This window comes from Schistocerca cancellata, chromosome 1, assembly GCF_023864275.1.
Source record: "Schistocerca cancellata isolate TAMUIC-IGC-003103 chromosome 1, iqSchCanc2.1, whole genome shotgun sequence".
Classification (NCBI taxonomy): Eukaryota; Metazoa; Arthropoda; class Insecta; order Orthoptera; family Acrididae; genus Schistocerca; species Schistocerca cancellata.
Window position 1 is genome coordinate 473,219,992 of NC_064626.1, and position 21,754 is coordinate 473,241,745.

Here is a 21,754-nt window from a genome sequence, read left to right on the forward strand (position 1 = left end):
CGAGTCCTCCCTGGGGCATGGGTGTGAGTGTGTTTGTCCTTAGGATAATTTGGGTTAAGTAGTGTGTAAGCTTAGGGACTGATGACCTTAGCAGTTAAGTCCCATAAGATTTAACACACATTTTTTTTCAGACAAGAGGAGAATAGAAGCTTTTGAAATGTGGTGTTACAGGAATACATTGATAATTACATGGAATAACGATTGAGGAGGTACCGAATCGAACTGGGGGAAAAGAAATGTACGGTACAACTTGGTTAAGAGAAAGGATCCGTTGGTAGGACACAACTCGATCCTTCGCTAAATTGTAAATTTGTTAATTGAGAAACGAAGGAGTGTAAAAACTGTGGCGGGAGACCAAAGCTTGATTACAGTAAGCAAGTTCAAATGAAAGCGCGTTGTGGTAGTTACGCAGAAATGAAGAGGTCTGCGCAAGATAGATTGGCGTGGGGGGCTGCATCAAACTAGTCTTCGGACTGACACCAATTATATAAACTTATGGCGCACCCTGTAAGAACCAATTTCTGCGAGAAAGTAAAAAAAGTGTTGTGTAGGTGGGCGTTTAAGCGCGTTTTGGAAGCATTGTAACAATTAAGCGACAGGTCAGGATGGTTTGAACTCGCGCCAGTAGAGGCGTCCACGGCCGCTTCGGCGCGCCTGCTGCCATCTCACGGTGTCAGCTGGTAAGACGCTGCGCGGCTGCGGCTGACGAAGCGGCGCTTCAGCTGCGCTGTCCCTCTGGCCGCCCATCAACGCTTGGCCCAGACGGACAGTCGCGAAGTACACCAGCTCCACGCTGCTCACCAGGCTCGCCCCCACGAACAGCCCGCACACGCCGCCAAAGTTACCTGGGAGAACCCAAGAAGAAAATGTTCAACTGGCTAATAGATTTACTTATTCAAGCAACTATGAGCGTGCATGCAGACGTGGAGAAAGTAGGAGGGTGTGCGGGGTTGCAGGGTACCTGTAAATAACGGCTCTGTCAATCAGCATTTTAGTAAAAACGGGTCTCCGGGCAGGTCAGTCCATTTCAGGCATGTTATTGAACACAAACCTTTTTTTCACAGCTGCTGCTTTACAACATAGAACATCGTCACCCTGGTACAAACAATCATCGTCTCCGAAATGCTGCTCTACTGTATTTAATGCGCAATGCTGTAAAATTTATTCATATCAAATTTATTCAGCATTTGCCGTTTTCTTAAGAGCAACAAGCGAACCACAGCCTAACCACGAGAAAAACCCCCATGCCATGGCACAAACGTCCCTGTTTTTCACTGTCGGCCCCCCTATGCATGACGGCATGTAACATTCTCCATTCATAGGCCAAATCCAAACCGTTCCATCGGATTGCTAAACAGGGCAACGGGATTTACGGCATCGAATCACTCGTTTCCAGTCAACCGCTGTCCAGTGGCGCCGCTCTTTGTGCAACGTCAAGTGTGGTTTAGCACTTTCAGCAGAGACGAGTGGCTTATGAGCAGCTGCCGGACCATTGTATCCCATTTTTTTTACCTGAGATGCAGAGATATGCAGATCTTCAAGAACAATCTGTCGCAATGTCTCCCGATTGATTCCCACTTGTTGTGCAGCTCGCTGGTCGATTTCTTGGGACTGTCTGAAAGCGCGTCTCTTCTCGATGTTTTCAGGCGTTTTCACCCTTTTTAGACGACCGAAATTCATCACGAATACTAACAGTTCTATCAAACATGCGGATCAAATTCTTGACTGTTAGCACCCTTGGTACGGTTGTCTTCAGCTTGAAGTCGATCACAAACTTCGTTTGAGCCGCAGTTGGACTGTTATTGCTCGCGTAGTAGACTTTCACAAGCGTTATACGCTTAGGCACGCTGTACCGTGACATTCTCATGCGCAAATAGCGCATACTAATTCCCGTCATGCCCCGCTGCCAAACGTGCAGTTTGAGCATCGTAACGCAAACCGTGCAGAGGTTATGACGATTTTATTTCAAACAGTTCAATAATTGTCACCCTGTAAGTTTTCCATGGTCCCTGTCTGCGCTGTACAGAACGTGTGTACTTGCCATTGACACTCCTCTCACATTCAAACGGACGAGTATCCGTGCTACTGCCATTTCTTTGACAGGAAGGTGCGCTTTTCCAGCAGTCCAATACACAGCCACGTAACATTGCTGCAACGCGACGTGCTCTTCGTAACAGATTCTGTATTTCCTGCAGAAGGCCAGTATTCACAGGAGAGGATAGTACTTGATGTACTTCTGGTAGCTCTAGTGTACTACCCTCAGTAGCCCTCCCAAGACAGCATCTTCCAATCACATGACGGTAGTCGGGGTAATTTTGAGCAACTAGCACACCTCTCGCCCAGGAACAACACACAAAGCGACGCTGCATTGTGGTGGTGCAGTCAGGACAGTCAACAAATAACTTAAAACCAAGCCCCCTCTTTGAATTTAATTTGTAGGTCTTCCGCGGTGGCATGTTTCAATAAAAACTTGTCGGTTTTCAAACTATGTTAATTCGAATAAAGTTCTCGAGATTTAGGTGGCAACTTCCGCCATCATCGTCAGGAATGAAACCACTGACTGTCGGGGCTGGCACAGTTTTCCACTTATATAGACAACACTGCTGCTTCTGCTCCAATCAGAGAAGGCTGAAACGACACGTGCATGGAAGGTGAGTTTCGCAGCTCCTAGCAGCCGCCGCGGGACAGAATAATGCCAGGTGGCGCGAGGGCCCGGCGCTACGTTTGAAACTCCGAGCGGTCTAAGGCGCTGCAGTCATGGACTGTGCCGTTAATCCCGGCGGAGGTTCGAGTCCTCCCTCGGGCATGGCTATGTGTGTTTGTCCTTAGGATAATTTAGGTTAACTAGAGTGTAAGCTTAGGGACTGATGACCTTAGCAGTTAAGTCCCATAAGGTTTCACACACATTTGAACATACGTTTGAAACTGCCGCTCACGCCTCCCTACAAGCGTTAAGCGTCCGCCGTTGCTTCCATTCCACATCCAAAGCCCACTCCCGCGCACTATGAAGTGTATACCACTGGTCTCTGTTAAAGTTGTTGCTCTTCATTTTAATGTCAGCCGCCTCTTTTGTATCGGAACCAAATATGCTGACGCGTGAGCCAAGACTGTTGTGTTTTCAAATTGTATTTTGTGTTCGTTTTCCAGGCAGTTCTCAGCTATGGCCACCTTGTCAAGGTCCCTTTGTTTAATATGTCGCTTGTGCTCGCTATAAGGCTCTGTAACTGTGCAAATTGTCAGACCTATACAGACGCTGCCGCACTCGCAAAGGGCAACATAAACACCGAGCACGCGAAGTGTTATGTCGTCAAACAGGGTGCAGCATATCTGCTATCTTGGGGCAGGCCGGAACACTGGTGTTAGTCCATGTCCCTGTAGCACACGTCATAACTTGCTACTCATTGCCCCCGCACGGCAGGAAAACAGCCGGCATGGGCTCTTCTGTTAAGTCACAGGCGTCCTTCTTCGGCATAATGGTTAGTCTGAACGTTGTCACTTTTTACAAGTTGTTTTAAGCAGTCACACCATTCGAGACTTCTTGCAACGACTGTTTTGGTATCCCATTGTGTGGGTGACGCGTGCTACAAGACGAGAACTATACCCAGATAATCAAGAAAAATAGTACTTTTATTACTGACAGAGAGGACACACAACGGTTCTAGGCGCTACAGTCTGGAACCGAGCGACCGCTACGATCGCAGGTTCGAATCCTGCCTCGGGCATGGATGTATGTGATGTCCTTAGGTTAGTTAGGTTTAAGCAGTTCTAAGTTCTAGGGAACTGATGACATCCGAAGATAAGTCGCATAGTGCTCAGAGCCATTTTTTTAATACAGCGTCTGTCACAGTAAGGAAGCGCTACTGTAGATAAAGTACGTATCTGGTACACTATCGATTCTTACTTCCGACTGGCATATCGTGCTCTACGGATGATGGAGCTCACTGAGCGTCGATGTCAAACTCATGGATTATTAACTAGAAGTCGCAAACTCGCAGAGTGATTGGCGAGCTGCTGAGTGGTGTCTTATATAGCCATCCGGCGGAGGAATACTGCGAGGTCGTGCCTGTGTCGCGGAGGAGAGCTAGTGCCGCCGGCAGCAGCGCTGTAACCGGCAGATGTGGCGCCAACAGATACCGCAGCGGCTACCGCTGGAGTTATGAGGTGTGGTTAAATTGTAGGCCCCTTGACGGGCGGCAACCCGCAGTTCTTTTCTGTTTGATTAATGGCTGTATCGTTAGGAGCCAGACATGGCTACCACAGTACGCTTTCCTCCGGATGAGACAGCGAAGCAGTCCCGCTGTGTAGTTGGCGAATTTGATGCAGGGGATAACCAAGGGTGCAGCAGCTATATTGAAAGCAACACTCGTGATGTTATCACTGTACAGTAGTGCCCAAGGTATGTTCCGTTGCAGATCAAGTGATCATGTTTGTGACAGAAGTCAACAACAGTAACAGTGCCGATCAATCACGGATCCCAAATGCCAGCAGTAAACAGCTGGATGGGCCAGTTGGGCACTGCATACTTTCCGTCTCCGTCTGTACCATTACAGTCGATGTCATGTGTAGGCACTTTGTGGTCGCGATGTACTGCGCTATATGTAGCTCCTGACGGTGTCTTCTCGAAGCTAGAGAAGCAATGTACAATGTTTCTCAGTAAGTTGGGCAACACTGGCAGCAGTCGTGGTATCACAACCCTCAATGAAGGCACACTGACTACCAAGCAGCACGCTGATGTTTCAAATATGCTATCAAAATACAGCCTTTCCCTTTATCCCAATTTCATACAACGCATGTGAATCGCGCCAGAGGGTCGCACTTAAGCTGTTAATTTTTTATTTTTAGATGAGCGGTTTCCATCATCTAAAGAGGTCAACATGAGACCTACACTCCTTGATGACAGTAGAAATCGCGGGCGTGGAGCAGATCCGTCCGTGTTGGCGTGTCGTCTAAAAATAAAAATTAACAACTTAAGTGCGACCAAGACTGTGTTTACTAAATAAATTGTAATATTAATGGATCGCTATTTTTCATGGAATAATGTTCCAAAAAATTTTAGAATGATAATCGATGTCTTTACGCAAATTTCATTTCCGCCATTTTGGAGAAATGTAGTTAATGTTTCATGCAACTGCAATACGAGTTCTGCATTGACTTTCATTCTGCTGCAAGCTGCTTAATGCTCAGTGCTTATAACAATGTTATGCGATCAGGAAATACGAGAAACACGAAGCTTGGAAAGCATACTTCGTAAGTATAACATCCGACATGCAAATAAAACGTTAAATAATCATAACAGCCTACTAAATGATGCCAAAATATCATTATGCGAGCAACACAGGCAATTCCAGAATCAAGAATACGGAGCCCAACATAACAAGAACTACGGTGGACTTCACTTTAAAACATGGTGAATGGTAAATTTGTTCCGTGCGAACGTAACACGCCAGTATCGTTCCTGGTCTATCTCCAGCTGCAGTTTTTGTTCCCCATCTAATGACTTCGTCATCGTCGGAGCATTGCACCCTAACCTTCCATCTGCTTTGGAGCGTTGCGGCTTTGTGCTTTAAAATGAATCACGGCTTGCACATTTTTCCGTTTACTATGAGTCTGATAATCATGTCGTCCTACAATGGGAAAGTAATTACGAGGGTTGTCCAGAAAATAAGTTCCGATCGGTCGCGAAATGGAAACCACAATGGAAACCAGAAACGTCTTATTTGCAAAAAGTTAGGTATACCTTCCACCTACTTCTCTACATAGTCGCCGCTCCAATTTCGAGTTTTGTCGTAGTGTTGTATCAACTTTCCAATATCCTTGTCTTAGAAAGGAGCCACCTGTGCTTTCGGCCAGTTACCTGCACTGGTCTGCAGTTGGTTGTCTGTGGAAAAATTTTGCATTCATAGCCATCGCTTCTTGTGAGCAGAGATGAGACTCATGGGGAGCCAATTACGGACTGTATTGTGGGTGACCAAACACTTCTCATCGGAAACGCTGCAGGAGCGTCTTCATTGCCCCTGTAGTGTACGGCCGAGAATTGTCATGAAGGAGGAACTGCTCGACAGTACTGTTACGTGGGCTGCATAACACAGGCGAAGTCTCTAACCAGGCCCTCATACTTGGCGGGATGCGCTATTCCCTACGCATCTTTAAGTGCTCACTGTTCACTCAAAATTGAAAAGAGCGACGCGGCACGATCGACGGGCGTACTAGAGACACTGCCCAACACATCTGCGGAATGCTTTACTAGATTTTCCCAGTGGTTTCCATTTCGCGAGCGATCGGAACTTATTTTCTGGATAACCCTCGTATTATTTTAGCATTGCGTTCAGAAACGCTAAGTATGCCATTCATATCTAAAGTGCATTCAGAGTAGTGGATAATTTATTATGTCATGAAACAATTGAAACCTCACTCTATACTCTGCCTGACAAAAAATGTGAAGCACTCAGAAGGATGTGGGAAATGAAATGGAACTACACAGGCTGAGACAGTATGTGACGTTTTTTCAGTGATTACAATATGGAGTAAACTTTACAAACAATTTGGCAATACCTATCCACTTATCAGTATGGCGCTGCAACATTTCTGGCCTGGATACATGCAGAAGTGTGTCATAAAGACGTTGCATACTCTCCCGATTCAAGCGGGCCCACAGCTGTAACTGTTTCTTGATATCTAGACATTGGGACAGAGTTGGTGTCCGAGCTGAGCCCACATGTGTCCTATAGCGGACTGATATGCGAATCTTGCTGGCCACGAGAGTCCGTCAGTATCATGCAGGGCGTCTGTAGAGCTATGTACCGTGTGTTGATGAGCATTGTCCTGTTGAAAAAAGGCACCATGATACTGTCGCATGAGAGGTAATAAAAAATGGCTCTGAGCACTATGGGACTCAACATCATAGGTCATAAGTCCCCTAGAACTTAGAACTACTTAAACCTAACTAACCTAAGGACATCACACACACCCATGCCCGAGGCAGGATTCGAACCTGCGACCGCAGCAGTCCCGCGGTTCCGGACTGCAGCGCCAGAACCGCACGGCCACCGCGGCCGGCAGAGGTAACACGTGAGGATGCTAGATGTCCGTGACGTACCGTTGTGCAGTCAGTTTCCTCAGCCACTACGAGGCATTGTCGGGAGTCATACTGAATGGCTCCCCACATTGTGGCGCCATAGGTAACAGCGCTGTGCCTCTCGAAAACATTGGAAGAGTGTGACCTCCAATTTCCGCCGTTCTTGCTGTGGTTTTAACGGCAGCCACCGCGTGAGACGGAAGTGCAGAATGACACAGAATATTGCAGAGAATCCATTACTTGTCCTCGGATCGAAGGCGCAGATAGGTAGAGGTTACAATGTTCTAACTGTACACTAATGGGATCCTCACTTGCGTTGGCCAGACGTGGTCGATCGTAACCTTGAGGGGGAGTATAGCCGCCCTCACGTTCCCATGAAGTCCAACACTGGGCCACTATCATGTCCAAATTCTCCACAAATTTGGATATTACACAATTCGACCAGCCGGCAATATGGAGACCCACAATTAGGCCCTTTCAAACTCTGTCTGGTGGTAATAATGCTGGTTCACGTGAGTACGCTGCACCTCCGCCTCCTTCACAGAGATCACTCAGCATCTGACTCTGTTCATGCTCGTTAGACACGCTACCAGGACAGAGAAGAACACGAGCAACACAGTTGCACTCTGGGGGTCGCTCTGCCTGTCATAGAGAATTGCAACTCCAATCGTTTACAAACCCATGGTGTGTGTATATATACGAAGTTATACTGATATCTGTCCATGTCTTCTGGATGCTTCGGGGTGCTATCCATATCTTCTGGATGCTTTTTTTTACGCAGTGTATCTCATGAAGACCCAATCTGCAGTGACTTATACGCTCTGAAAAAAGGCAGATATAAGTTGAATACTGATTTGCTTTAACGCTGAACGGCTTCTTTCCAGACGTTCAATGGACGCAAGGAGTTTCCTTACAGGAAGGATCCAGCATTCACTGGAGACTGAGAAAACACGCTTGACTCAAAGATAGCATGGATCGAGAAAAATTTCTGAAATTTACGCAGAGTAAACTTAAGCTGACCAGGTAAAATATTAGTTACCCCATTAAAAGTGCACGCTTGTCACTTTGGAAAGTTGTAAATGCTGTAACGGTAATATTAGGCAACCAGGTGTGTCTCAACTGCTGATGTAAACCATGGTAGTTGAGTTGGTGTATATGTGCCAGTCGGTTGTATGGAATCACCGTAGTTAGACGAGTCGACATGGACTCGTGACAGAATAGCAGAACGAAGCTACCCAGTTTGGAAGTCCTCATTTGCACATTGTGAAGGAGTCGCCCTATTTCTTGGAGTCCCAACATGGATAATTCACGGTGCCTACAAGGAATGGTGTAACGTTCGTAGTCACATAACACATTGTAAGAACAAGTGCCCCCAAAAAAAAGATCCTGAACTCAAGAACTGGAGATGAATAGCACGCCTTGTTAATGAGAATCTATTTCATTTCCAACAGGAATTGTTGCAGTCAGAGAATGCAGATTCATTTCAATCATTTTCCGAAGGACATTCAGAGGGGGACACCGCGCAAAACACCATTGTTCATACCAGCACGAGGCTGCATGTTTTCAATCCGACAAATAGCTGATTGAAGGCGTGCAGTGTAATCCGGATAATTTTGCCTCATTTCAAATGATGAAAGGCGTCGACTGCAGCAATGCCGCAGTGAGGCATTTAACCTGCATTGCGTGGAGCCTTCTTTTGAAGACTTGGTACAGCTGAAAGATCTCTGTTGGATTCCTTTCATGTTAATTTCTTAAATCTGTTGTCATTTACGGACAAATTCCTCTTCTAAATTTACTGTGGTGTTTCTGATTATCTGGGAGGAGACTGAGCAGTGAAACGTGTTACTTTTACACATAAACAAGAACGATCTGTCACACTACTACACTTTAAAGCACAGTTTATATGTAATTCATGTCACACAGTCTTTTACGGAACCTACATCCGCTTTCTTTTATATACTGTATACGATAAGATACTGTCATCCCCCTTCCCTTCTGTGTGAGAGGATGAATGAGTAAATGTATTTCTAGTTGCATGCTTGAGGGTAGCAGACAAGCCTGTCTGCTAGTGAACAGTAGGACCAACGTCGGAACAGGTAGCTACGCTTTCTAAAAGCAAAGAGGTTTCTATCCTTAGTATGGTTCTGTCCGTCCCTTGTCGTGTTGGTATAGGAAGCTGCCTCTCTGGCCACTTCCGTTTGTATTTGTGAGCCACCCTCAGGAAGGGACCATGGCAGTCTGTCCGCGGCGAGCATCTGAAGTGGTAAGATCTCCGGCTAAGCGCGTGTCTGCTAAGTCCGTAGGACAATGGATTTCTCAAGTTCGGCCTAACTGAAAATTTAATCACCTTTATTTCAGGTTAAGATCTAAAATATCTAATGTTATCTTAAATTGCAACGCAGTGTGATTCGAGTGTACAGTTCAGAATATCTTCCAGTAGTTGCTTTGTCACTACTTTGTGAGTAAAGTGGAACCACGTGTTGATCAGTAACTCTAACTAAGATCATCAATCTTAAATGTGAATGTGCGTGAGATTATAACGTCTCGTCTTGACAATATTTTTCAATATAGCAACTTTTCTTTATGTTCAACCCACGTGGGGTGTACTTTGTGAGACCAGTACCACGTGCTTATACAATTGTTTGACCCATCAGGTTAATAGTAAGGCGATAGTAACCAGTTTGAGGTTTTTCTTTTGTAAATTGCTTTTCGATCTAATTTATTTTAATTATCGAAATTTATTGTGGACTTACACTCTTTGTGTAAACCAAGTTGACCACGTGAAGCATGTGGTGTAACCATCAAAGTAGCCCTCAGCTATTCTTTTCGGGAAGATTTCACAGAGAGTTAGTAGGAATTTAGTATACCAGTGTGTGGTAATTACATGACGGACAGGATTGTGCTACGAACGTAACTTCCTTGGGTGAAAATTGAATCGGTTGGTTGTGGTTAATTTCCTCTTGCATATGTTTCAACGTTCTTCGTGTGTTATTTATGAATGCAGTGTTGTATGCAGTCTCCCAATATTGGCTCCATATTTGATGTGTTCCGTAAGATTACAATCTCACATTTTCACAATCCTAAATAAGGCACCAGCTTAGTTATGAATCGAGTTTAATATGCTGAAATTTCAATGATCAATGTTAAAATAAATTTCCAAATATAAACTGATTTGTTTCTTTTTATTTAAATTCTCTTTTTATATACATATCACCGGTTGTCGTATGACTATTCAAAGATTATAATTAATGTTAGTCTGGTTGGGAATTTGGTAAGCTAGACTGGATACCTGGTGAAACAGTTGCTCAGTAATGCAAGGTTAACTTCCCCAGGCAGCTCACAGCTTTTAACCACTTTTATGGTCTTGAATAGCAGCACCGCTTACACCACAAATTAAAGCAACAACATTACACAGCGTATATGCAACGTATCGCCACTCTGATGCGGATATATAAGCACCGATATGTAAGCAAGAGATTAGTGGTATTCCTGTCTTTTCGACGAGCGTGTAGTAAGTGCTGAAGCGTGAGCTATTGCGACATTATTATCAAATGCGTCCAAACAGGAGGAACGTTCTGTGTTTCTTTTCTTGGCTGCCAAAGGACGAACATCGGCCGACATCCATCGGAGATTGAAGAATATGTATTGAACAGAATCTGTGCGCGAATCTGTGCTTCTACTTCATGACAACACACGTCTCCATATTGAAAATGACGTAACGTAGTGGAACGCACCAGAGCATTCCCCCTATAATCGTGATCTCTGCCATTGCAATTGTCACTTTATCTGTACCTTAAAAAAGGGCTTGAGTCGACGATTTCTGTCGAACAAGGATGTGTAGTAGGTATTTCCTGACTTTTTCACGCAGTAGGTTACATTGTTTACCAACTGTTATCTTCAAAGTGATGTGTCGGTGGGGTGATTGCCTCAGTGGTCGCAGCGATTTAGAATAATTGGCACACGGATTCTGGACTGTACTGCCTTCGAACGGAAACTATTCGATCGCCCTTATAGTTCAGTCTGTAGGTGATTATGCGATGTTTTGTGAGTGTTTTTCCTAAGATGACTTGGGCTCACTCATTGAGATTATCGTGAACATGATTCAGGATATTTGTTTCAACTTTGTCGACCACCAAACGCTGCCTTCTCTTCTACAACTTCATGATTAGTATGCAGTGGAGACTCCTGTCTTCTAAAATGACAACAGCAGTGTTCACAATGGTGCATGCATACTTCCCGGTACTTTCACACCTCACCTGGTCCATTGCATCACCCGTTCGTAATCCCACAGAAAATGTCTGGGACTATGTTGAATAGTGGCTGATCATTAACACCCGTATCCTCGGAATTTGATAGACCGACGGAGTGTAATCATTCATGAGTGCTGTCAGTTGGATACAGCACACATGAAAAAACTTGTGGACTCTCTTCCTCGCCGAACTGAGACCACTATGAAAGCAAGTGATGGTGTTACTCTATGGTGTGTCACATCTCTTGGCTAGACTAAATATTGTGCTACATGATACGTATTTGCAGCTGCGAATATGGACAACTATCAGCTGTATGACGACAATGAAAATTTGTGCTGGACAAATACTCGAACCCAGATTTCCTGTTTATCGCGAGCGGTCGCCTGTCCATGCACGACACACCGCCAGGCCCATGCTTCCATATGTCGTCAGCCATGTGCCTATAACCTCTATTCGTAGATCCATTATGTACATTCCTGTACAGGTGAGACATTTTAGTTGAAAGTCGCTTGCTCGCTGTCAGGGGATAAGTACGATATTGCAATGCCTGTAGTGTTCAGAAGTATGATGCACTGTTCCTTCGGACAAGCATGCATGTCCAAAGGAACTGGCCATGCATTGGCTACAGCCGTTATGAAATACATGAAACTGTTACATCCCCCCTAGCTCAGGGATAGTAATACGTCAGAACAACAGAGGGGTATGTCAGAACGACCGACGGGTATGGTTTGGGAGAGAGGGGTGACTCACGTCGGAGCATGCAGAGAAACAGCCGCAAGTGTGCCATTGCCTTTATTACATGGCACACAGCGGGACTTCTGCCGATCCCGATGACGGCGCCGCATGGTGTGCACGCACGGCTCAGCGCCAATCCCAGTGAAAGAATCTGCTGCGTCGACGTCTGGCCGCCCAGCCTTGTAGACTTAGCGCTCCAACTCATTCCACGGCTAACTGTCTGCCGTGTATGTTGGCTGCGTCAGTAGCCCGGGCACAGCTGGCTTCTTCCTAAAGAGCAACTCTTGGACCCCACGTAGAGCGCCGAAGGGAAACAGCCGAACGTCGTCGTTTCACTGAGCCGTAGCAGCTCCGGCCATCCGCCTAGGGCAGCTCAGTCGGTGACCATAGACAGCTCTGCACCCTTTCGCGCCCTGGTCCCACCCCGTCACAATTATGGCGCTACAGTGCAGAGAAGGTTGGTGGTAGTTGCAACGAGCCGGTTGGCTGCAGATATCCCACCAGAAGATCGTTGTGGTTGGCCTGCGACTTAAACAGTCGTCATTCTCTATAATTCTAGACGCGGGCAGAATGGTGACACGACTGGCCCCCTGTGAACCTCCGCACTCGCTTATTTATACATTCATTCCCTAGATCGCTGGCGTAGTTCCTCTGGAGGGGACAAGTGGGGTGGTCTTTCATAATTATAACGCCAGCTTACCTCACCCCGCTTTGGCCCCGACACACACGTCACTAGGGGCATTTGTAACTGCAGCGTATTGTCCTTCACAGCTGTATACATTGCCCGCCAGGCCGTGTCTTCTCGCCTGCGAGCCGTATCAGGAACGTGCCGCACAGAAATGATTGCTAAGTATCAACACTGCCCTCGCTTGCCAACCGGTGTGATAACTGGTCCCTTAAGTACTACCTTCCGTCGAGTGCTGCGCGAAATTTGCAGGAATACCCAAATCCGCGCCTGTATTTATTCGTGGCGCAGCATACCTTCTCCCTTCCAAGAAGTTTCGTCCCGAATCTTTAACATCATGTTCCCTATCAACTACCTTAACTCTAACCATTTACATATTGAGAACAATCTCCCGCATTCACCATACAGGATTTCCGCACACACTTCCATGTGCCCCTTTCATACCGTTATACACGAATTGTTGTTGTTGTTGTGGTCTTCAGTCCTGAGACTGGTTTGATGCAGTTCTCCATGCTACTCTATCCTGTGCAAGCTTCTTCATCTTTCAGTATCTACTGCAACCTACATCCTTCTGAATCTGCTTAGTGTATTCATCTCTTGGTCTCCCTCTACGATTTTTACCCTCCACGCTGGCCTCCAATACTAAATTGGTGATCCGTTGATGCCTCAGAACATGTCCTACCAACCGATCCCTTCTTCTGGTCAAGTTGTGCAGTGGTTGGGAAGGGAGTAAGACAGGGTTGTAGCCTCTCCCCGATGTTATTGAATCTGTATATTGAGCAAGCAGTAAAGGGAACAAAAGAAAAATTCGGAGTAGGTATTAAAATCCATGGAGAAGAAATAAAAACTTTGAGGTTTGAGGGAGACCAAGAGATGAATACACGAATTAAGACCTTAAAACTAATTGCTTCCCCCACCAGTACCGGTCAACCATTCTACTCGTAATTGGTTTATGGACAAATCCACAGCCTGTGCCCTCTTGCGTCTTACCCAGAAATATAGTACGCAAAAACCTGCTAGAGACATGCCACAGCTGGTGGGCGATACGATCATCACTAATACTTCGTGCTGCTGTTCTTCCCGGAAATGGTGTACATGCTGCTACATTTGTTCCATCGAAATTCCCTCCACGCTGGCCTCCAATACTAAATTGGTGATCCGTTGATGCCTCAGAACATGTCCTACCAACCGATCCCTTCTTCTGGTCAAGTTGTGCAGTGGTTGGGAAGGGAGTAAGACAGGGTTGTAGCCTCTCCCCGATGTTATTGAATCTGTATATTGAGCAAGCAGTAAAGGGAACAAAAGAAAAATTCGGAGTAGGTATTAAAATCCATGGAGAAGAAATAAAAACTTTGAGGTTTGAGGGAGACCAAGAGATGAATACACGAATTAAGACCTTAAAACTAATTGCTTCCCCCACCAGTACCGGTCAACCATTCTACTCGTAATTGGTTTATGGACAAATCCACAGCCTGTGCCCTCTTGCGTCTTACCCAGAAATATAGTACGCAAAAACCTGCTAGAGACATGCCACAGCTGGTGGCCGATACGATCATCACTAATACTTCGTGCTGCTGTTCTTCCCGGAAATGGTGTACATGCTGCTACATTTGTTCCATCGAAATTCCCCCCACCTCTGATGGGACTCTATTAAACAGTCCAAGGACTGCAAAAGCTATGGTTTGGGTGAGTCATTTAAATACATTTAATTTTGAACGGGTAGTAGCCTCGGTGATCCTTCTGGACAATGCAACATATTCCGCGTCAACATCATAACAGTTGAGCCTGTAAGCGTAGCTCTCGAAGACGAAAATCCGTTCTGAATACCTCACAAGTCGGGCAATTAATGATCATTCCACTTTTCCGAAACTCGAGTTTCTTCAAACCTATCGGTCTACCTACTTCGTAGCAATTCAACCATACAGTTTCTGGCGTTAATACGGAGTATAATCAATGTGGACCCATCCTCTGAAAGTACGTTTGTGACGGCAGAAGCTTCTTCACACAAATCGTCCCATTTACTTTCCCCGGAAACAAGCCCGCTTCACATCTCCACATACCAGTATGTACTTGGCCACCCAGAACTTTGTACGCACCTTTCCAACCCTCCCCGTGACATTGACAAGTGAGCCTGCCTGTCCTTTGACACCAGCAATATTTCCCGTGTTCTCACCTGCACCCACCCAATAGTCCCCATTTCACTGGATACGGGTGAATGCTGTAACAGTGAAACTCCGAGTTTCTCCGCGCGGCAGGTACACCAGTCGCTATATTCACCCCGGCTCCATCTGTTTCCATCTCCGTCCAAACTAAATGGAAAAACAGTGCCAGATCCTCTTCGGACACTTTGCCTATATGCTGCACTAGGAACTGCTTTCCCGCCAGCCGCGATCCCTCCATGAATTCCCTCAGTGTAACCAATACGGGACTAAGATGCCCGTTCACCGCATAAAACTGCGCCTCCTGTAATATCGTCATTTCAGTCCTAGGATCTCCAAGTTGGGCCGCGCCAGGTTAGCAGAGAGCGCTGCTTCCTGGACTCGGGTAGACACGCCGGCCCCGGATCGGATCAGCCCGGCGGATTAACGACGAGGGCCGTGTGCTGGCCAGTCTGGATGTGGCTTTTAGGCTGTTTTCCACATCCCCCTACGTAAATACCGGGCTCGTCCCCACGTCCCGCCTCAGTTACACGTCTCGCAGGCATATGAAACTATTTCATGGTTTACACTCGAGGCAGACAGTTGTAGTACACTAATTCCGTCCCAGGGCGTCGCGGCGGGGTACACTAATTCCGTCCCAGGATGTGGCGGCAAGGATGGGCATCCAGCCACCCCCTAAAATAAATCTAACTTAACCATGCCGATCCTGCGCAACATGCGGGACAAAGGCAATAACGAAAGAGAAAGAAGATCTCCAAGTTGGTCCGCTAGTCCACTCAGCAACCTCGCTACATTCAGTTCGTTGTCCAACGCACTCAGTTGTTTCTGAATTTTCACCAAAACTCTATTCAGCATCTTCTTAGTTTGGCTAGCACATCAGGTTAGATCTGCTGCTAATTCTTGTACCAGTCTCGCGTTATTCAACACCCCTTGTTTTAAGTTCGGCAACTGCGCTATATGCCTCTCCTTCACAGAACCTGCCAACAACTGTGCTATTTAGCTCCTGCACTTCCTCTTCGCATCTTATTCCGAATATTGTCTTTAAAAATTTTCCTCCAGGATTTACCCTGTTCCTCTTCCGACGACTCCTAGCGTAAGGAACTACATCTATCAACTGTGATAGCTGCGCCCTTAATTTACTGTAAGTGAACTGAAACTCCTAGTACTCACCCTTTATCTCCCTAAATAATATATTCCCCTGTGCTTACTTATACAATTCTTAAAAGGCATCCACTAACCTACTCACCTGATTCCTAACCTCCTCCGCCGGCCAGAGTGGCCGAGCGGTTCTACGCGCTTCAGTCTGGAACCGCGCGACCGCTACGGTCGCAGGTTCGAATCCTGCCTCGGGCATGGATGTGTGTGATGTGCTTAGGTTAGTTAGGTTTAAGTAGTTCTAAGGGACTGATGACCTCAGATGTTAAGTCCCATAGTGCACAGAGCCATTTGAGCCAACCTAACCTCCTCCCAGATCTCCACTGTCGTTTTAGTGTCAATTTATGAGTAGTAAGCCACACATCCGGTTATCTCGAGAACATCACACTCGATTCTAGAGGCTGAACAACTGTTATATGCCTTGCCTCGCCCTTGGAGACGTACAGCAACAGCAGACCCATCCTCGTTCCCCTGGATGTCCTTACGTATTCGCAACCTGTAGAACAAAATTACTCTATCACCTCCATCCCTCCTTTCGAGAACGCACAATCCACAAAAAGAACAATATCAGTAATAACGACATGAAAACTAACAACTTCCCAAGAAAACAACAAATATCCCTATGGAAATAAAAATACATACTCTCTTATATCCTATACCAAAAAAGCAACAAATTACAATTATGCAACTTACCCACTCGACCTTAACCTATACGACACACCATGCAGCGTACGATGCTCATCAATTGCAGGTTCCTTCTTTTTACCCTCTGTAACTTTCGCCTTCTGGTAGTTGCAGATAACTGTGATATCCCCTCTACCATTCCTTTAACAGGTTTTATGCGGCTGACGTCTATAACCGACGTTTTTGTGGGGAACTGTGTCTTCACATTGACCAGTGGAGTCATTTCCACGACCTGGTGTAGCCCGTGGTATTTTTTAAAAACTTTCTTCGTTTTCTCCTTAGACGTATAGGGACTAGTGACCATTACCCACTGCTCACGCGGTATTGCGGAAATTTGCCCATGCGTCTGTTCGGTTGTTCCTGGCGTTTTATGCCTTCGTGTTTGCCTTTTGTACATTCCTCCAAACTACCCTAATTCTTCTGACAAACTTCCTCACAGATTCACCATCCGGTCCAAATTTAGGTATCAAAACGTCAAAGTGGATGGCATCTTCCTGCCGTACACCACCTGAAATAGCGCTAAGCCCGTTGCAATATGAATCTTCGAATTATAGGCAAACTGTATATAAGGTAAATAGGTGTCCCAGTCGTCGTGCCTGGAACCTACGTAATAGATCAACGCTTTCGTAACTGTCTTGTGCACGCGTTCGGTTCTCCCATTGCTCTGAGGACGAAACAGACTTATCCGCCACTTCCATATACACAACATGCGGCGTAGTTGTTTCATTAAATCCGAGACAAAATTAGTGCCCTGGTCCTTAATTATGATCTAAGGTACCCGAAACTTTAATGTCCAGTAGTCTACTAACTCCTTCCGTTGGTCCAGCATCGATACCATTGCCAAAAATCGACAAAAATGATCGATGATCATCAGAATGTACCTATGTCCTTTAGGTGCTTTATCAAATGACCCGAGGACATCCAACCTTAACACAGAAAATGGACTGGACGTCTCTAGTAACGTTTGTAACGTTATTTTCAGGTGTGTAATGTCAGCCCTCTGCGCGCCCGGCACACAGTCCTTAACATACTGCTCCACGTCACGCTTCCTGTTCCTCCACCTAAACTGCTTTGCTACGTCTGCCCATCGCACATTGCATTCCATGACTTGACAACATATGGTTGTGAGCCTGCTGCAAAACTTCCTTCCGGAAACCCGCTGAAACCACCACGGATGGTCCACACCTCGTCTTTCTACACAACAAACCCTTGTGCGTAACGAAATGTGGCTGCAACTTAAATGCCTGGTGCTCCTTATTCCTTATCTTGCCCGCTGCCACTCGTCAACTGTCTTTCCTAGCGTACTTATCATCGCTACCCCGCGGCTTAACGAACCTGCATTTGCGTGCAACCTCTCTTTTAACTTTTAACAGTTTTCCTAATAGATATAAGATACGTGAAATGTTTTATTGTTACAGCCTACGACCAATAGGAGCTTAACCGATCGTGGCGTATAGACACAATGGCAGGTTACAGTTAGTATTCTGCCATTTATTCGTTTGCAACTTCCTACATGGTCCCCGAGATTAACTGCCGATCATCACGAAGCGTTTTGAAAACTTTAATGCAAGCGCGGAACTTTAAATGATCTGGCCACAGTCTGCAAGCTACGATTTCATTTCGCCCGTAAATAACGGATACCAGCCCCGCAAAATTGGTGATGGTATTAAAAGATGTAATCTTCTCTAAATTTTACAGCATTTTTTTAGAAGTCAATTGGGCCGCTAACAAAAATGCATCCGTCAGTTTTCTTTGCAGTGATTAATTTCGATTTCTACTTAGAACAAATTTTAGTAATCTTGTGTGAGCAGACGCGTCAATGTACTCATATGTGTCCAACGATACATTAGGAAGAGACCTGACAGTTTAAGTTAGCTTGGCAGCTGCTTCGCGCGTCTGCCGAAACCAGTCACCTAACTCGATTTTGTGCGCGTCTACATGGCAATGCCTCCGTGTTGCCGCAGCTCTGTTGACGACTATTGTTTTCTGTGAAAATTTCGCCCCGGCGTCTAGCCAACATCCTTTTGTTATTCATAGTTCAAAGCTGTCAACAGCGCTGCCAATTGTCAGGGTTCAGCTTTCACCGTTGTCGTTAAGTTCAAACTAGTCGACAATGGCGAATAAACATATTATTCAAATAGTGCATTCGTCACTTGAGCCATGACTTCTTTTAATCGATGTTTGATGGCTGTGACTCAAGAATAAAGAAAAATATGATAGCGTTGTTAACATCGTGAAGTGACGTAGATGTCAACGCCGTTGCCTCTCGTTTCAGAGGAAAGAAACTTCGAATGTAAGTCTCCAAAATACAAAATCGCAGTCAGCACTTTTCAGAAGAGCACGATAAAAGTTACCAACTAGTAAAAAGGTCATGACATGAGAAATGAGAATACATCACATGGCATGCTTGCAGGCGTTCGGTTGAACTTTAAAAAAAGAAAACATTCGACATAAAAAACGCTATCCTTTCGATGCTCTTATCTTTGGTGTGTCTGCAAAAAGTACAGAGCGATCCACCGAGGTCAGGTCAATGAGCACAGCGAGATAAAAGTACGCTTTACACGCCACGCAAATCACGATATCACAGCCACCGGAGAACACTAGCTCTCATGCGACCTTTAAATATTTGATTGGATTTCCGGTTATCATTTTCGGTCAGAGTACTTGTAGCTGGCGCACACAAATGCGTGCTCCGGAACAAGCGCGGCTCCCGCAGATAGAATGTAAATACCGCGCATTCGACTTCGAAGCAACTGTCACGCACCCTGCTCTGACAGCAAAAAGCGAGCACTGACCTCCCCACATGCATATGGGGGGGGGGGGGGGGGGCAGCGTGGGCGATTATGACTAACTCCGCTGCTGGCGGAATTTGATTCTGTCTTTTCCGATGCAAACGATAGATAATACAACGTAGCTGCCCAACTGCTATTCAGCAGCCCATCCAGCGTCCTTTCTTCTGCCCACTTCCTGCAGTACGTGGCTTCCAGTGGACCAAAGACCTCCTTTTACGTTTTTGCTAACGAAGAAATTAAAGTTTTTTCTGCAGATCGGTTTACCGTCACTCAAAAAAAAATCTCCTTTAAAATTTCTACGCTTTGGCTTGTGTTCGAACAAATTCTGGAAACATTTTCACCGTAGTGATGTTGATGCTTCAAAACCTTTTCTGGAAAGAGACAACAGCTACATGAGGTGATAAAAGCGCTGCCCACACACGTTTTCAGTGACGTAAACGAGAAAAATGAAATCGTCGGGGGATAGATCACGTGAATATGCACATTGAGACTTTATGTCGATCTTTCTTCCCAAAAACTCAACGGCTGGACTTGCTGTTGAAACTCCTGCCCTCATTTATCTATATTAATAAACGGCTAATCCCGGGGATAGCCACATAATCCGACTTGCAGGCTGTCTATCTAACGGGTTCCAGGGGCAAAAAAAATTGCATTTTCATTATTTCGTAAATTATTGACAGTATTTGAAAACTGAAAACGCTCGACAAGAACTCTCTACATCTGCATTTATATGATTACTCTTCACAATCAAGTGCCTGGCAGAGGGTTCATCGAACCTATATCAACCTATTTCTCTAACAGTCCATTCTCGAACAGCGTGCGGGAAAAACGAACACTTAAATCTTTCCTTGCTATTTCTAATTCCTCTTATTTTATGTTGGTCATTTCTCCCTACACCGGTAGGAGAAAGTTGGTGATTGAAATTTCGAGAGAAGATCCTGTCGCAACGAAAAGCACCCTTCATTTAATGATTGACACCCCAATCGGCATATCGTATCCGTGACACCCTCTCCACTATTTCGCGATAATACAAAACCAGGAGCCCTTCTGTGAGTGTTTGTCGGTTTCCTCCGTCAGTCCTATCTAATGTAGATCCTATAGAGCGCAGCAGTGCTTCAGAAGAGGTCAGGAAAGCGCAGTGTAAGCAGCCTCTTCAGTACATCTGTTGCATTTCCTAAGTGTTCTGCCAATATATCGCAGCCTTTGGTTTGTTGTCCCCACAACGTTACCTATGTGACAGTTCCAACTTAAGTTGTTTGTAATCGTAATCCCTAAATACTGATCCGCATTCACAGGCTTTAAATTTATTTGATTTATTGTGTAACCGAAATTTAATGGATTCCTTTTAGCACACTTCATACTTTCCATTACTTAGAATAAATTGCCACTTTCTGTACCATGCTGACATTTTGATTAACTGATTTTGAAATTGATTTTGATCACCTGATTACTTTACAAGACCATAAACGATAGCATTAACTGCAAACAATCCAAGAGGGCTGTTCAGATAGTCTCCTAATCGTTTATATAGATTAGAAAGAACAGAGGACCTATAACACTTCCTTGGTCAATGCTAGATGTTACTCCTATTTTACTTGATGACTTCCCGCCAGTTACTTTCAACTGTAGCCTTTATGCCAGGAAATCATGAATCCCGTAGCTCAACTGAGACGACACTCAATTAGGCACCCAATTTGATTAGAAGTCGCTTGTAAGGAACGGTGTCGAAAGCCTTCTGGTAGTCTAAAAATATGTAATCAGTTTGAGGTTCCCTGTCAGAAGCACTCATTACTTCGTGAGAATATAGAGACAGTTGTGTTTCACAAAATCAACATTTTCTAAATCCGTGTTACCTATTTCTCAATAAATCGTTTCCTTTGAAGTAATTCATCATGTCTGAACACGCTATATGTTTCAGTTCCAAAACGCTATTGTAAATCGAAGTTAGTGATAAGGGTGTGCAGTTCAGCGGATTACTGGTATTTCTTTTCTTTGGTATTGGCGTGACCCGTGCAGCTTTCCAGTTTTTAGGTATGCATCTCTCAACGAACGAGCTACTGCATATGATTGACAAGTACGGAGCTACTATCGGCATACTCTGAAAGGAACTCAACTGGTGTACAATCTGAATCGGAGGCCTTGTCTTTATTAAGTAATTCAAACTGCTCCGCCGCTCCGGTGATATCTGCTTCTAAGTTAGATCATATTGGCAGTTATTA

General features: G+C 45.3%; 1 protein-coding gene across 1 annotated transcript in view; it reads right to left on the reverse strand.

Moving 5' to 3' along the window:
- Positions 1–600: 600 nt before the first annotated feature.
- LOC126183549 (sodium channel protein Nach) overlaps positions 601–21,754 on the reverse strand; it is a 259,499-nt gene continuing 238,345 nt past the window's right edge. The window contains exon 9 of the mRNA XM_049925663.1: positions 601–845. Within this exon, the coding sequence (XP_049781620.1) occupies positions 601–845 (245 nt within the window). The remainder of the gene's footprint in view (positions 846–21,754) is intronic.